The sequence below is a fragment of the Hydra vulgaris genome, chromosome 14 (assembly GCF_038396675.1).
Source record: "Hydra vulgaris chromosome 14, alternate assembly HydraT2T_AEP".
Classification (NCBI taxonomy): Eukaryota; Metazoa; Cnidaria; class Hydrozoa; order Anthoathecata; family Hydridae; genus Hydra; species Hydra vulgaris.
Genome location: NC_088933.1, coordinates 16,704,639 through 16,722,500, shown reverse-complemented (window position 1 = coordinate 16,722,500; position 17,862 = coordinate 16,704,639). Strand labels below are relative to the sequence as shown.

Sequence of the window (17,862 nt, the reverse complement as noted above, 5' to 3'; positions counted from 1 at the left end):
ATAAGTTTTTGTTTGGTGATATATTTGTTGTATATCTTCATTCATTTTAGTGTTTATAAAAATTTTTATTTTTTATTATTGTAAGTACTGTTTGGATGCATTGTCTGTCTTATTTATTTTTATTATTCCTCTATTAAAAACTTCAAAATTCGTTTGTATTAAAAATGATTGCTTTTCACATTTTTGCTGAGAAACATTTTTTTTAAATTACTTTAAGAGTCTTTAGCATTTTTTCAAAATATTTTTTTGTTAATAAATTTAAATTAAAATATTTATGTTTTTTAAAATCTCTATGAAAATATGCTTTTTTTGAGACCCAGGTTGACATACTTTTGATTAAATTTTTTTTTTTTTTTTGACAATATTAGGGATTTTACTGCAAATGCTAGAGATTTGAACCCAAATATCTTTATATCAACTTGGCGTGATGGTGAAAAACGAGTAGCATATTTGAAATCAAAATGAGAAAAGTTAAAGGAAAAACGTTCTTTTTGCTTAGCAATAGAAAATTTTTGTTGACCTGTGTTATTCATCTAATCTATTTTATCTTTTATTTTATGTTAACTTTTTTTCACCTAAAAGCTAAATATAGTTTTATCATTTATTTTCAGCTCAAGCAAATAAATCTTTTATAACTGTCACAACAAAATCTCTAACAACAATGAATGTTGAGTTGGCAACAACAATTACAATTACAAAAACTGAAAGTACAAAAATTCAAACAAAAACTACAGTTAATGCTATAACACCAACTAAATCTGCAACAACCAAAACTGAACCTACAACTACAAATACAAATGAAATTTTAACTAGTAAAGGTTAATACTTTTCTAAATTTATTTTTTTGTAGTAAAGCTGTTATTATAAATAACCAATCATTTTTGATAAAAAAACTCAATAAACAAATAAAAAATGCATTTCATAAATTTCTGATTTAAAAAACAAAGCAATTAAGACTCATTTTTATAATCTACTTTAGGAATAATATTCATGGTCAACATTGCCATCCTCCTCCTCCCCTTCCACCTCCTCCTCCTCCTCATCATCATCGTCATTATTATTATCATTGACATCATCAGTATATTTGGTACTCTGTACGTTATCGCAACATTGACACAAGATTTTGAAATTTAGCAATAGTATAAAATTTTTTAATTTTTTAAATTTATTAGAGTAAAACCGGGTCAACCCGCACATTTATAAATAGAAATTAAATAACATTTTTTTATTTTTCTTAGATAAAGATAACATAACTTATATTTAAGAAACTATATTAAAGTTTTTACATTTTTTGCAACAAAAAAATTTGGTTCCAACTACATATTTCTTTGGTAAACATGTTTCTTTGCACAACTGTTTGCGACACATCAAATTTTCGCATTGCAACATTTCTGTGTGTAACTGTACTCTACACTTTTTACATTTTGCAACTTTTATTCGTTTGGCTGTTGGTGTTTGTTCTTCATTATTGTTTTGCTGAGGTTGCTCAGCATTGTTATGCTCAGGCATTTGAGTACTTGGCATAGAGAGTCTACACTTTACGTTAAGTTTAGCAACTTTCACAGCTTCCTTTGTTGCTTTTTCTTCATCTTTTTGTTTGGGAAACTTGATCACATCTTCGGTAATACATTTTTCGCCAAGTTTTGACATGTTGCACTGCTTCGAGTTCTTTACATGTGATTGATTTCTTGCTTGATAAAACTGCTTCAACTCTATCTCAGTACTGTTTTTGCAATGCTCAACACATGCTTGATACCTATCAAAACTTGAAGCTGGTGTAGTTGAGAAAAATAGTAATCAGTGTGTAGTTGGAGTAGGTGCTGCGGCAGTTGTAGCAAGATGGTGTAGGTGGTGCAGAGGTTGCTAAAGTTGATGAAGGTAGATTAAAGGTTTGTGTGATTGCTAACGCCTTACGATTTATGTTGTTTTTATTAAGTAGAAATAAGCCAGTGTACTGAAAACCAGCGATAGCATCCAAGCGTGTAAAACATTTACCACTCTCATACAGCAGTTTGAGCAATGGTGGAAAATATCGTTTACAAAGACTCATTATTCTTACATTTTGAGTCTTTGTAATACTTTGTAAGAATTTCTTTCCATGCTTGTTTGACATGAAAATAGATACCTCTATCCAATGGTTGTAGAATATTTGAAGAACGCTCTGGTAGCGACAAATAAAGATTATATTATGTTTTTTGCACTGCAATAACGCTTCCAAAGATATGTGAGTTATATGCCCATCTAATACTAAAATATGAATACCACCAATTTGCTCAGTTTGGGGTATAAATAAATAAATTCTTTCAGCCATTCAATGAACTGTATCGTGCTCCATCCAACCTGATTTTGAAATTGAATATTTGGTGCCAACTGGACCACCTCTTGCCCAGTCAGGACAAAAGTTTGTTTTGGCTTTGTACATCATAAATGGTGGTGCAAAATGCCCATCAGCGTTGTAGCAATTGTTTAGAGTATAATGAATATTTTCATTGTTGCCATTAAGTTTAAATGCACGTCTTGTCCCTCTTCAACACACTATGGTTGCTTTGCCTTGATCACCCAAAAAATCTGTTTCAACACAATTTCAAATATGTGACCCAGAAGTTATACCTGTCTGTTAATATTGCTTGGCAATGCATTCAAAATAACGATCAATTTTTCTGGCGTACAAGAAGCAGCTCTTTTAGAAGCTAATCCACTTTTCTTGTTGAGATTTCTTTTGACCATCTTTTCATAAAGGCATAAAACCAGTCTTTACCAGGCTTGCCATTTTTGAATAAGTGCAATTGATCTTTGCGTTTATGGTAGCCACATACAAATTTTAGAATTTCATTTCAGGTTAAACCATAACCCCAATCACCAAGTTATTGGAGCACATGCACCATTAATCTTTCTGTTTCATTTGAGAGTTACGTTGTTGTACCTGAACCATGTAAGCCTTTGTTGTTATTATTTTCGCGATCTTTGAGTGTTGAGACTGGAACGCCATGTTTGAATGCAGCTTTTCTCAGTAATGTTTTTTTTTCTTTTATATCAGTTAATGCCGCTAGTATATTGTCTTCCTTGTATGCTTTTGTTTTTTTAGTTGACATGTTAAAGTGAGTGAGTTAAATTGAATTGACTGAGTGATGATTATATTGAGAAATAATAATTGGTTTTTAATGAGCAAGAGTTTATTATATTAACAAATAACATTATATTTTATTCATAATTAAACCGGAATTAAAACTAAGTTAACTAGATAAAGATAGGCGCTTAGTTACTTGCAAAAAACTAAACTAAGTAATTAATCGAGTGGTCAGTTTTTTAAAAAAACAGTTTTTTTACTGTTTTTATTTTTTTTTTAACTTTTTGTTCTAGCTGCATAAAAATTATACTATCAGAAGTAAAAGTAAATTTCCAACAAGTTAGTACTAAAATTATTTTTATATCAGTTTCGGTTCAAGTTTTTTCGGTTCAAGTGCAATTTTGTTTGCACCTATAAAAAATATATAAAAATTTTGACTTGTTTAAAGTTGCATAAAAAAAGAAAAAAATGGAGTTGAATTGGCATATAATTTTATCAATTTGAATAGAAGAGATAGTTTTGTATTTGAATCTATTTTTATTTTTTTATAGCCATATTCGTTTAGTTTTTATTTGATAATTTCGATCAGTGTGCGGAATGATATGGTGCGTGGTTTTACCCGGTTTTGCTCTACACTTATTAGAAAAATTTTGACAATTAAAAAAACAAAAATGTTTTGCATAATTGAATGCTTCAAAAAAAATATTTATGATAATCATAACTGATTGTCAAAATGGCAATCAAATATGTTTTTTTATTCATTTCTTTTAAAACCATAACAAAAAAAATATCCACTTTCCAGAACTTTGACCTTTTTCATATCAATGTGGTATTTTTAAAGATACTGTGTTCAAGTAAACTTTATATAATATATTAATTAACAAATCTTGTACTTAGGTTTTTTCAAATAAAATATTTAAAGCAGAAAAGTAGAAAAACAAAGTAAATAATTTATCTCCGACATTTATCTTTACATTTTTTTGTTTCTCGAAAGAATGTAAAGCATTCTGATGGTTTGATTACCACAGTTTTTCTTACTTTTTATAGAAATATTTCAAACACATTAAAGTTCTCCATGTTTCCATGGAGTTTAAATTTAAAATTTTCAAACTACTTATAAAAAGTCAAAGAATGAATGATGAATTATAAAATTTTGCTAAAGTGAGGATTTGAAACGCAAGTTCAAATAAAAATCAATCAAAAGATCTTAAAGGAATCCCAAAGTGCTGAAACAAGTTGTGTTTATTTTAAAGAGAATGATTGGTCAGAATTTTTTTTAAGTAAAACAAAATAATAAATATATACCAAGAAAAACAAACTTTGTTCTTTTACTTGAAGCTCGCTATCTCCATGTTAGCCAGTCTCTCAAAGTCTTTAAAATACACACTGCAATATACAGACTTTATAATTTATTCAAGTGCATTTAATTCCAAAGAGTTTCAGTAAATGACGTCATTGTAGAATTTTTTTTCTTTTGAATCAATATTATTTGTTTTTGTTTTATTTATTTTTTAATATAAGCGTTTATTATCAATCATATGACTTTCCTATAATTTTATAAGAAGCTAAACAAAAGATTATTTTTTTATAGAGCGTGACAACCAAATAAATTTAAGACTTTCATGTTAAAATATAATAAATAGAATAAATATTCAAAAAAGACGTTGATAACCTTATTATATATTTTGAATCTTTTTTCTTTTTATGGAAACAATATGAACTTTTTTTCTAGTTTATCTAAGCCATTTATCACTATGACGCTTTTGTTCTCCTATTGAAATGACATTTTATAAGTTCTTAAATTTTTAACTAATAAAAATTTTTGGTAAACAAGATCATTTATTTGAGATATTTGCTGAGTTCTTAAATTTTTAGTCGAAAATATTTATAGATTTTACACTTAACAAATTTATATATTATTGGTTTAATTAATAACAGACAGCTTTTTATTAATTAAACCAATAATTAATGTTTTATAGCAATAATTCAAGACAGATGGCAATTAAAATTGTCAATGTGTTGCAGCGCGCATTAAAAAACATATTATATTTAATATTTCCTAATTTATGTCGTATTTGGGAAGTATTTTGCATTAAAACTTTTCTCTTAAAATTACAAATCAAAAAACTACCAAAATTGACAATAAAAAGTTTTTCATTAAACGATTTCAACTTTAAAATTTACTCGATAATGCTACACTTTATGCAATCTTGACCAATATTCAATTTAATTTTAAAAATAAAATAAATTAAGAGAATAAATTTCATTAAATATATTCTCGCATGATTAACTAAGATTTTTGAGAATACTTGTAGCCAATAAAAAGTTTAGCAAATAAATGCTGTTATTTAAACTTTCATAAGGTTAATTCTTTCGCTACCAGCCGTTTTAACAAAAATCTTTACGCTGCGACGGCACATTTTTTCGAATAAAATTTGGATGATAACATTGACAACTAATCGAAACTCGAATAGTAAATCTCTTTAAAAGCATATCAAGCTATATATCAATAGAAAGTTTAACAAATGAACTTTTTAATTAAATAAGTTTTTAACACGAATCATTGAACAATAAGAAATCCAAAGTGCTTAAAACCATTGTTTTAGAAATAGTAATTAAAACATAAAGTCAAAAACAAAACTTGTTTAATGTTTTAAAAGAATGTTTTTTGAGATGAAAAAAAGGCGTTTTTAATTACTTAGCTAAATACTTATACAATTCTTTTAAAAGTTGAATTTTAGAGTGTTAACGCTGTTAGAGTGTTAACGCTGCTTTATTTTATAACTAAGTTTAAAGAAGTTTTTTTTAATCAAGGATTACTCAAGATATTTTAACTTTGTCATATCATAACTTTTTATAATAACACAATATGGCTCTTATTTGTTCTTGATTATGTAGAGAATTGATTAAACCTACAAATAAAACAGATTATATGTGTCTAAAGTGAAATTTTATGTACAAATGATTGGCTAACATGGAGATGGCGAGCTTCAAGTAAAACAACAAAGTTTGTTTTTCTTGGTATACATTTATTATTTTGTTTTACTTTAAAAATTCTGCCAAAACATTTTTTTTTTATCATTCTCTTTAAAATGAACACAACTTTTTTCGGCACTTTGGGATCCCTTTAAGTTGTATATTAGATATGAGATTCTTTAATCAATGTATCTGTTCTTTTTGTGATTTAATATTTATATAAAAGAAGTTGATTTTCTTTGCTTAAAGGCTGCTTTGAATCAGAATCGAAGTTTAAAAATCATTTAAACATCAAATTGCATGTATTATGTATTTATATATAATACCTACATATTTGTGAATAGAATTTATCTTATGAAAATTAGTTTTTTTTTTAATTCAACTGTTTATAAAAACATTTTGAGCTACCTGTAAAAGAACAGTAATATTTTTATATGCATTGATATATACAGTATGCAAAAAAAAAAAAATCAAATTTTGGGTCTCTTCTGTTGTTATATTATCCCATGCCCTCATTGTAACTTCTTTCAAGTTGTCTTTGCAACTAAATGCCAATTTAGAAGCAAAGACAACTTGACGTCTCGTTTGCCAATTTTTCTATCCAAAATATACCACAAATTTTCTATTGGATTCAAGTCCAGACTTTGAGATGGCCATTCCAAAACATTGATGTTATTTATGTCAAAGTATACCTTCGTTTTCTTAGCGTTATGTTTTGGATTGTTATCCTGCTGGAGTATGAAATCGCTTCCCATTCTCAATTTTTAAGTATATGGTTTGCAAGTTAGCTTTGAGATTTTCACAATACATTGAAGCATCCATTTTGTCATCAATAAATGTAAATTTCCCCACTTTGTTTCAACTCATACTACCCCAAACTATCACATTTCCTCCTCCATGCATTACACTTTTTAGACTCCATTCGATGAGACGAGATTGTATTTTGCCTCATCTGACCACAACATTTTTTTCCAATATGATATCAGCATTTTTAAGTACTTCAATGCAAATTCCAATCGATGTTTCATTTGTTTAGAAGTTAAAAAAGGTTTATTTCAAACCACTCTACTTCTATCCTATATCCTTGTTCTCTTATACAATTTCTGATTGTTTGAGGAGTCGCTCTGATGTTATGATCTTCTTGAATTTTTAAAACTAATTTAGCTGCCAAAACAAATCTATTTTTCTTAACATGATGACATTAATGATATTTCGATCAATTACACTAGTGGTCTTGCGTTTTCGTCCTCTACCAGCCACACTAACAATGGTTCCAATCAGATTATGCTTCTTAACAATTAAATAAATAAAAAAGTCAAAGAAATATTGTTTTGTTTAAACATTATTTTATTAATAATAAGCCACCGAAAAGAAAACTGCAAATAATAACTTGAAAAACATGGAAATCTCAATAGGCCCTTTTGGTTCATCATCCTCAGTGATAAGGTCTGCTGCACCAATGTGTCTAGGGCCCTTGAAATCAATGGCTGACCCAAACACCCATTCGTTATTTGCGGTTTTCTTTTCACTATTCAGCTTTTTGTATGTCAAACATACAAATGTGTGAAGTTGTGGTAAAATGCTCAATTGTTGCAGCCTTAAACTTAGTTAAAAAGAGGGTGTTTTTGTGTATGTGTATTGTTGGGGACTTTAATTAATTACTTATTTTAAGTGGTATTTGTTGCAATTACCTTAATTTAATTCTATCAGAGTCCATGGATAGAGATTTTGACGTAGAGTCAAATCACCGCTAAGTGTTAACACTGAACAATTTCATATATCAATTTGCTAGAACCTATTTGCAGCCAATGCTCATAAACAGACATTCAAAAGATTAAATTATAATTTTGGGATAGGTCACTACTCAAATCTAAATTTTGAACTAAGCAAAGTTGACTGGGATCATTTATTTATCAACAAAAATACTAATGATTGCTATAACATTTTTTTAAAAAGAGTATTACTGCCTGATTAACATTTGTATACCTATGAAATACTCTGAAAATCTCAAAAAGCATTCGCCTTGGATAAATAGATCACTAAAACATTTAATTGAAAAAAACAACTATGGATATTAGTACAGCAAACTCATTTAAAAATTATATCCATTGTCAGCAAATATAAAGCAGTGAATAAAAAAGTAAAAAGAGTATTGAAAAATCTGTATTGGATTATGAAAAATATATTGTACATGATAAATTCAGCTTCATGTCATGCTACAATGTCCAGATGCTACATGTCCAGCTACAATGTCCAGATGCTACATGTCCAGATGCTACAATGCTACAATGTCCTGATGCAATGTACTGCAATGCAATGTCCTAATGCAATGTCCTGCTACAATGTCCAGATGCTACATGTCCTGCTACAATGTCCAGATGCTAACATGTTCAGATACAATCTGCTTCATGTCCTGCTGCTTTGTAGGATACGGCTTTTTAGGCAAAGACTAGGAGATGCCAACTCCGATTTAAAACACCCCCTGCCTTGAAGCTCTTGGTTGAGTAAAGACTAGAGATGGTGTCTCGATAAAAATACTCATCTTGGGCAGATGTTAAATGCACCCGACTACTGTCTTGTAGAAGGCCTCCTAGGCAAAGACTTAAGGGGTAAACAGATTCTATCTGTTGACCAGCCTCGCACCCCTTCTTCATCTATTAGGCTGGCGCAGATGTATTTTTAATACATTGTTTCCAGTTTAGGATGTTGAATGCTAGATCTTCTTGACTCAATGCATGGGTTTTGCTTGTGTCTCTGTTTTTATGACTAGGCAACTCATTCTATTATCTCCTAATGAGGGTACAGCTCTAAAACTCAGTTTTATGGTTCTGAGGCCGGCTGGTAGTCAGGTTTCCCGAACTCTGTGGTAGCTCTCCGAGAGGCTGATTCCATCAACAGCTGAAAAATATCAAAGTATTAACAGTGCCATGTTGCGCGTGGATGTTGTCCCTGTTTGTACTTTTGATGTGCATTGTGGAGGCCACATTTGGAATCGTTTGTTACGGCTTAGGGTTTATTAGTAGTAATAAGGCAATTGCTTGGGCTTTTAAACGGTGTTCTGAGTACTATCTATGCTTTGAGTCAAGTTCTTCAATCTAATTTAAAAATGAATAAAGTACCAAAAACTATAAAACACAAAAAACCATCATCATCACCAAGTTCTCTAAACCTATCATTCACTAATATTCGTGGTCTTCAAAGTAACTATTCTTCTGTTGAGTCTTATCTCTTGCAAAGTTCACCAGACCTACTTGCTCTTTGTGAGACTAATTTGAGTTTGGCTGTCTCATCTTGTGATCTTAGTGTTGATGGTTATCTTCCTCTAATTCGTAAAGACTCCAATAGTCACATGCTTGGCCTGGGCATTTACATTCGTAAGAATTCACCCATTTGTCGTGAAACTAGGTTTGAATCCACAGACTATTCTTTCATGTGCTTTCGTTTAGCACCACTTCACTCTATTGCCTTTCTCTTTATTCTATATCGCTCTCCTTCATCTCAAGACTGCACTCTATTTGACGTTATTTCTGATCATATTGACCAAGCCCTCTCTCTTTATCCATCAGCTAATATAGTTGTTGTCGGTGACTTAAATGCTCACCACTCTGAATGGCTTGGCTCTAGTGTCAGTGACTCTGCAGGCATTAAAGCCCACAACTTTTGACTTTCTCATTCCCTAACTCATATAGTCAACTTTCCAACTCGCTTTCCTGACAACCTGAATCATTTACCTTCTCTACTCGACTTATGTCTTGTTTCTGATCCTAGTCAGTGCTCAGTTTATCCACATTCACCCTTAGGTTCTTCTGATCAGTTTGATCACAGTTTGATCTCTCTAAAACTAATATCTCATTCTTCTTTATTACCTGATTCCCCCTGTTATCGAACCTCTTACAACTACAGTAAAGCTGACTGGGATTCTTTCCGTGATTTTCTTCGTGATGGCCCTTGGGTAGATTTCTTTCGTCTTCCTGTCGACAAATGTGCTTCTTACATAACTTCGTGGATTCAGGCTGGCATGGAATCTTTTATTCCCTTTCAAAGATTCCAGGTCAAGCCTCACTCTCCTCCATGGTTTTCCTCACACTGTGCTGCTGCAATTGTTAATCGAAACCGTTACTTCCATATTTATCAGCAAAACAATTCTTCAGAAAACAGAAGTCTATTTATTACTGCTAGAAACAATTGTAAAAAGGTTTTGTCTAACACCAAAACCCGCTATTCTCAGGTCATGAAATCTTGTATCTTATCTCAAAAATTAGGCTCTCGTGACTTCTGGAGAATCTTTCATAATATCAATAATAAGGGCAAATCTATAATTCCACCTCTCTTGTATGGTTCAGACTTTGTCACCTCACCTAAAGACAAAGCTGAATTGTTTGCTAAAAAATTTTCATCAATATCATCTCTTGATTCCACTAGTTGCGTTCTACCTGATATTGTCAACAAACAGGTTGATCCATTGCTTGACATTCACATCACTCCAGCATCTGTATCTAAAGTGATCTCCTGCCTAGACTCTTCTACAGCTTGTGGCCCGTACAACATACCTGTTATTGTCTTGCAGAAGTGTTCTCCGGAGCTGTCGTCTATACTCTCAAAACTATTCAACAAATGCTTATCAGAGTCTTGTTTTCCAGCCTGCTGGAAAGTGGCATCTGTTATCCCTATCTTCAAAAATTCTGGAGAGCGATCTGATTCGTCTAACTACCGTCCCATAAGTCTTCTTCCTATTATAAGCAAGGTTTTTGAATTTTTAATTAATAAACACTTAATTTCTCATCTTGAATCTAATAACTTACTTTCTGATCATCAATATGGATTTCGATCTTCTCGTTCTACAGCTAATTTGCTAACAGTAATAACTGACAGGTTTTATCGTGCATTAGATGAAGGTGGAGAGGTTAAGGCCATCGCTCTTGACATTTCAAAAGCTTTTGATAAAGTTTGGCATGCTGGTCTTCACCATAAGCTTTCTTCTCATGGTGTATCTGGCAACATCTTTAAAATCATTGAATCCTTCCTTTCCAATCGTAGCATAAAAGTTGTCCTTGATGGACAACACTCTTCTTCTTATTCTGTAACTTCAGGGGTTCCTCAAGGTTCTATCCTTGGCCCTATACTCTTTTTGATTTACATTAACGATCTTCCAGATATTCTCACATCTAAGGTGGCATTGTTTGCTGATGATACTACCATTTATTCTTGTCGTGATAAGAAACCAACACCCTCTGATTGCTTGAAGGGGGCATTTGAGCTTGAAAAGAATCTCAATTCTGCTACAGCATGGGGCTCACAGTGGCTGGTGAACTTCAATTCAGATAAAACTTAATTTATTTCAGCCAATCGTTATCGCAATAATTCAGATCTTCCTATATTTATGAACGGTGATGTACTCGATGAGTCACCTACTCTTCATTTTCTAGGATTAACTCTTACTTCCAATCTTTCTTGGAAATCATATATCAAATCAGTTGCAAAATTAGCATCTGCTAAGGTTGCATCTCTTTATCGAGCTCGTCACTTTCTTACTTCGGATTCTATTCTCTATCTCTATAAATCTCAAATCCGGCCTTGTATGGAATACTGTTGCCATATCTGGGGCGGATCTTCTAACAATTTCCTTTCTCTTTTAGACAAGGTGCAAAAACGCATTGTAAACATAGTTGGACCTGCTCTTGCAGCCAACCTCCAACCATTATCACATTGTGGTAATGTTGCTTCTCTTTCTCTTTTCTGCAAATGCTATAATGGGCACTGCTCTAAAGAGCTAGCGTCTCTTGTGCCATCTACTAAAATTCATTCTCGTGTTACTCGTCATTTAATTAAGTTTCATCCTTTTTCTGTGACTGTTCCTAAGTGCTCCAAAAATGCCTATTCGTCTAGTTTTTTTCCTTGAACATCAGCTCTTTGGAATTCGCTTCCTTCATCTTGCTTTCCTGATTCATATAATTTGCAATCTTTTAAGTCGTCTGTCAATCGTTATCTTGCTCTACAATTTTTATCTTTTTTTTTCCAGTAACTTCCAACCTTAAATATTGGCTGCTTGCAGCCTTGTTTGAAGCGAAGATGTTAAAAAAAAAAAAAAAAAATTAAATAAAAAGAGATTATATGGTTATGTGAAGCTGCAGAAAACAGCATCAAAGTCAGTAAGCAATAGCATTAGCATTAAGCATTAGCAGCATATTTTAAATCTGTAGAGGAATCAAATGAAGTACTGATGTCACTTTTTAAAAATTGTACATCAGCAAATATAAATATAAACCATCGTCCAGTTTCCTTAGCTTTAATTCAATGTAAGGTTTTGGAGCGAATTATAAAAGACTCATCTTCTCTATCTTCTATCAACTCTACTTAAACAAACTCATAGCTAAACAACAACACGGATTTGTTTGTAAATAAGGTTGTTACTAGTTTATTGGAAACATTAAATGAAGTCCTGACAATACTCTCGAAAAAACAGTGGGCTTATGTAGTTTTTTTAGATTTTGTCAAGACATTCAACAAAGTGCCTTATCTAAGACTTTCTAAGACATTTAAGCATTCCACATCTAAGATTTTTCCAAAAACTACAAGCATATGGCATAAAATTATTCCAGGTTTATGCTGATAACAAAAAATTAATAGCCAGAATATCAAATTTTGGCTACAGCAACCCTAAATTTAGTTACAGTATATCCTTTAGAACAAATAGTCATGTCTTAGTATCAACAGACTCTGATGATGATCTTGGTGTGACAATTATGTCTAACCCCAATTGAAAAATGTTAGCAGCAAAACGTGGTTTCAAAGCCAACAGTATCTTGGGATGGGTAAAAAGAGCTTCCATGAGTGATGAGGATATAAACCTCTGGAAAGGAAATTTATGCACAATCTATGTTAGACCTATTCTAGAATTTGCTGTGCCTGCATGTAATGCTTACTCAAAAAAAAGATATTAAATGCATTAAGCTTGTTCAACATACAGCCACGAATGTCTCTCACTTGCTTAAAAAGTTTGATCATGAAAAAAGATAAAAATTCTTAATTTAACTACTTTGACAGATAGAAGAGCGCGTGCAGATTGCATTCAGCAGTATAAATTTGAGAATAAATTAGGCCATATTAACTGGTATATTGAATCAGAAACTATTGCTCCACAGCGCTGACATCGTAAACGCCTATATTGCGAAATTGTAAAAAGCTGTGCACACTAAAACAATATTTTCACTAACAGAGTTGTGAAAATGTTGGAATAATTTGGACAATTTGACAGTGTTTCAGAAGATTTTCAGTGAATTTCAGTGTTGGAAGTTTTGATTGAAAGTACAATGAAACTAAGGTATAATAATTAACAATGACCGGCACTAAGTCCCTAATCTGCTTATAGCATAACAGGTGCTCATGTTCCGTTTAAGGAGGTTCATGCCTTGCAGTGTAATAATAATAATAGTTAATAAATAATACTTAATTAGATCCTTGTTCTGCATAAACTTTATGAGTGTTGTATTGAAATAGCTAAATGGTCCAATATTTATTAAGTATGTTAACAAGAAACCTGGTTCAGCTTGACTTGATTGAGGTTTATTCAATACAGGTTGATCTTCCAAATTTAAATGAATTTATGGACAGATGAAAAAGGTTTATGGACAGCTGGAAAGACAAAATTTTGTTCTGACTAAAAACTATATTAGAACTGAAATCCAGAGAAATACAAAAACATCAGAATATTGTATACTTTCAGAGTAGTTTTACAAATGTTACAAATATATATTGAAATTGAAATTTTTTTTTCTATGACTTTATCAATTGAGACATACATAAATGTGAGTTCAATGTAAACTTTTAGAGAAGAACGTACTTCAACAGTTGAATTCATCCAGCGTTATATTACTTTTATGATAAGGGCTTTAAAAAAAGTAAGGTATGGAATGTTAGAAATACCTTAAGATAAAGAATTCATATGAAAGGTAATAAGTTTTTAAACAAAAAATGTTAAAGTTGTTGTTTTGAATATACAAGCCCCTGTGTATGATTAAAAGCCCTAAACAGAGTTGGTGTGAACAGATGTTAAATAGAAGTGTGTGTTGATGTTATTTGCCAACTTTTTTTTAAAAAAAAGATCCCCGATTTCTGATATTGGCTGACTAAGGTCCATATATGGTGACGTTTTTTATAAATTTTTTAATTAATGTTAAAAAAAAACATTTATAAAGATAATAAGTATATCCAAATCTGTTGTAAGTTCTTAAACTTATTTAAAAATATTATATTAATTATATATGAGTATTTTATTAAATATTATTTAAAAATATTATATAATTGTTTAAGATTATACCATTTAAACTTAATAATAAAAAATAATAGAGAAAAAAGTTCATATCTAAACAATAAAAATTTCTTAATACTCAAGCACATCTTCAGAATTGCTTGTGTTCTGAGCAGAATAAGCTTTTTTAAGAGTGGGTGATATATCATATTAAATTTTAATAAATTCAAATCTTATTTTGACTTCTAGAATACTTATTAGTAAGTACCTTAAGCTTATAAGTTACATATGAATCAAAATTTTTTTATTTTTATTTTTATTTCAATTCACCTCCCTAAAATTGATCACAATCGATTGGCCATGAAATCATTCACCTTCCATGCTATGAAGGAAGTATACACATATTTTGTGTGAAAAGTTCTTACTTTTTGTTTTACAATATAAACTAATTTTATTTATGGAGAGTGTTTAGAAAAACCTTGAAAATTATCACCACCACCACCATTATCATCATCATCATCATCATCATCATCATCATCATCATCATCATCATCATCATCATCATCATCATCATCATCATCATCATCATCATCATCATCATCATCGTCATCATCGTCATCATCGTCATCATCTATTTACCTTATTAAAGTATATATTAAGTCTAATATATTTTTAATTAAATTTATTTTTCAGATTCCTATGGTCCATCTTACTTTTGTCCCTCTTATTATTATGTGCTGAATAAATCAAGTTTTTTGCCAATTGAGAATATCAAAGATTCTAAAATAGCTTTCACTGGTAAAGGAGATGGTCGTTTAACATTTCCACTTGCTACTACCACAATTAATTTGAGAACTTTCAACAGATCATGCTTCAATGATTTCAGCCAATGTAAGAATGGAATGACTATTAGCTTTTGGTTTAATTTGTTAGATGAAAAAAGTAATTCTGAATATAAAAACAAATTTGAGTTGTTGACTTTTGATGGTGATTCAAATGATCAAGTTAAAGTTTGGTTCACTTTTGTTGATGGTAAGAAATTTTATAAGAATTAACTCATGTGAATTTGTTTTTTAAACTTCTATTCTTCAAATGTTGTGTTAGTTATTTTTTACATTTGAAACAAGTTTATTGTGATCAGGTTTATGCATTATCCTAAAAAATTTTATAAAAATCAACTCATGTGAATTTGTTTTTTAAACTTCTATTCTTCAAATGTTGTGTCAGTTATTTTTTACAATTGAAACAAGTTTATTGTGATCAGGTTTATGCATTATCCTACAAATTTTCCTTCATTGATATGTCTGATAAATTTATTATATATCGTCTTTTTATATCCTATTTTTTATCATGCACTTCAATGCATAAATCTTTTTCTAAATAAGTAACTATAATGTTAAATATTAAAGATAAAAATATTAGGGAGATAAAAATATACTGTATGGAGCTATAACTTGTACATTGTCAACATATTTTTGAGAATAGATGTATAAAAATATTGGGTTTATGAATAATTTTCAATAATTTTGCATTGCAAATAGCATTTCTTATGAAAAAATCATTACAAAAAAATAGTTCTTTATTTATCTAGATCTATTTTTGTAAAAAAAACAATAAAACAATATAAATAATGAAAGTAGCAACATCCATCTTTTTTTTAAATTTTGTAATTACAAAAGCAGATTTATTTGTAAATTTATTTTAATGATAAAAATCTCAGATTATTTTTATCAATCATTTTATATTTTGTAGTTATTTTATAACTGGTTTTTTACGTTCTCATTTTTTCTATAAAACACACTAAAATGCTATTTAGAAATTATAAAATTTTTGATTTTTAATGACATTAACTTTAAAACTGTTTTAATACTGTGCTACAATACTGTGCAAATCTGAAAATAAAAATGCTAAAACTAAAACTGCTAAACTGCAAAGATATAAATTAAATACTAGCTAGATTAAAAATAAAAGCATAACATGACATTTTCATAAAAACTAGCATTAAAATTAAAAACAAGAAATTAAAAAGTTATTTTGAAAATTGTTAAAAAAGTTTTGATGGATTTTTTAAATGTGTTGCATTAATTAATGTATTCATTTTTGAATAAACTTTTTGCAAATTGTTTTTCTTATCATTTTGTTGTAAATCATTTTTCTGAACAAGATGATTTACAGGCATGTCCATGGCATGTCCAAGGTAAAATAAGTGGTTTAAGCACAAGGTTGCTGCATTAACTCAAGTAGATATGCTCATCAAACTAACTGATAGAGTGCTTACAATTACAGTATCAAACTTATTGCAACACCATTGTTTAATCTTACTTGTTTTCTAACTGTATTCCAGGTAGAGATTTGTTCAAACTTTGATATTGCAGGGATTGATATTGATTGGTACAAGCTTTTTATTGAAATGGGTGCAATCACACTCTATATCTGACCAGACATATAAGATTTAGTTGCACCAACTATATATATATATATATATATATATATATATATATATATATATATATATATATATATATATATATATATATATATATATATATATATATATATATATATATATATATATATGTATATATATATATATATATATATATATATATATATATATATATATATATATATATATATATATATATATATATATATATATATATGTATATATATATATATATATATCATATATGCATATATATATCTCATATATGCACCAACTATATATATATATATCAGGCCTTGTTACGAGATTTCGCTGCGTAGCGAAAACGCCTAACGCATTCCTAAGTAACTCAACTCAGCAAATATATTTTGCATCGTTAGAAGTTATATTGTGTTATAAAATCTAAGTTCTTACAACTTTAAAAAATAAACAAATAAAAAACTCTTTCCTGTAAAAAAAATTAATTAAAACTCTTATTTATATCTTGTTTATAGTAATATAATAATAAAAACTATTAAAAATATTCAAAAGGTTTCAATATGTTTTACAATAATAGTTGTTTCGTTTTTGTACTTTTTTAGGACCATAAATTTTATTTGTAAATTATTTTTTTATTTTTTTTTATGAACTTTTTAAGCAATTAAATTAAAATTTTTCTTTAGGTCAACTTTATTTTAACAGTGAAATGAGTATTTCAGGGAGCACAATTGCTAATGCTAAAGATAAAATCAGTTTCAAAAATTGGTATTATGTTGTTTTATTATACAGTGATGAAGATGGAATGGCAGTGTACTTAAACACATATGAACTTGAAACAACTAACACTGGTTTTACTCATAATGAAGCAGCTAATACTTATATTACCATAGTTTTGGGAATGTTTCAAAGAGAAATGGATAGTTCTAAATCCCTTAATTTGGATATTAGTGTTGACAAAGTTGCTGTTTGTGAAAAAAGGCTTACAAAAGATGAGATTAAAGCTATTTACTTTAGGGATATAGGTAGGTTGAATAAAATGTGCTTAATGTAATTGTTTCTTCTAAGAATAAATAGGATAGGTGAAAAAAAAGGTATATATATGGGCTTACAGATTCGCTTTGAGGCAGGTAATACTCAAAAATGATA

The 17,862-nt window shown here is 29.7% G+C and overlaps 2 protein-coding genes across 5 annotated transcripts in view; one reads left to right on the top strand and one right to left on the bottom strand.

Annotated features, from left to right (window-relative positions):
* The window catches only part of LOC100203949 (adhesion G protein-coupled receptor L2), a 105,499-nt gene that overhangs the window by 13,210 nt on the left and 74,427 nt on the right, over nucleotides 1-17,862 (top strand). For 2 of the 4 annotated variants that reach the window (XM_065817325.1, XM_065817324.1), the window contains exons 3-5: nucleotides 612-818; nucleotides 14,985-15,323; nucleotides 17,400-17,738. In XM_065817325.1, the coding sequence (XP_065673397.1) occupies nucleotides 612-818; nucleotides 14,985-15,323; nucleotides 17,400-17,738 (885 nt within the window). Of the gene's footprint in view, nucleotides 1-368; nucleotides 819-14,984; nucleotides 15,324-17,399; nucleotides 17,739-17,862 lie in introns of all 4 variants that reach the window. The other 2 variants (XM_065817327.1, XM_065817326.1) reach the window with 1 other exon arrangement.
* Nucleotides 1-17,862, bottom strand: part of LOC100213111 (GTP:AMP phosphotransferase AK3, mitochondrial) — a 102,371-nt gene that overhangs the window by 68,994 nt on the left and 15,515 nt on the right. The window lies entirely within an intron of this gene.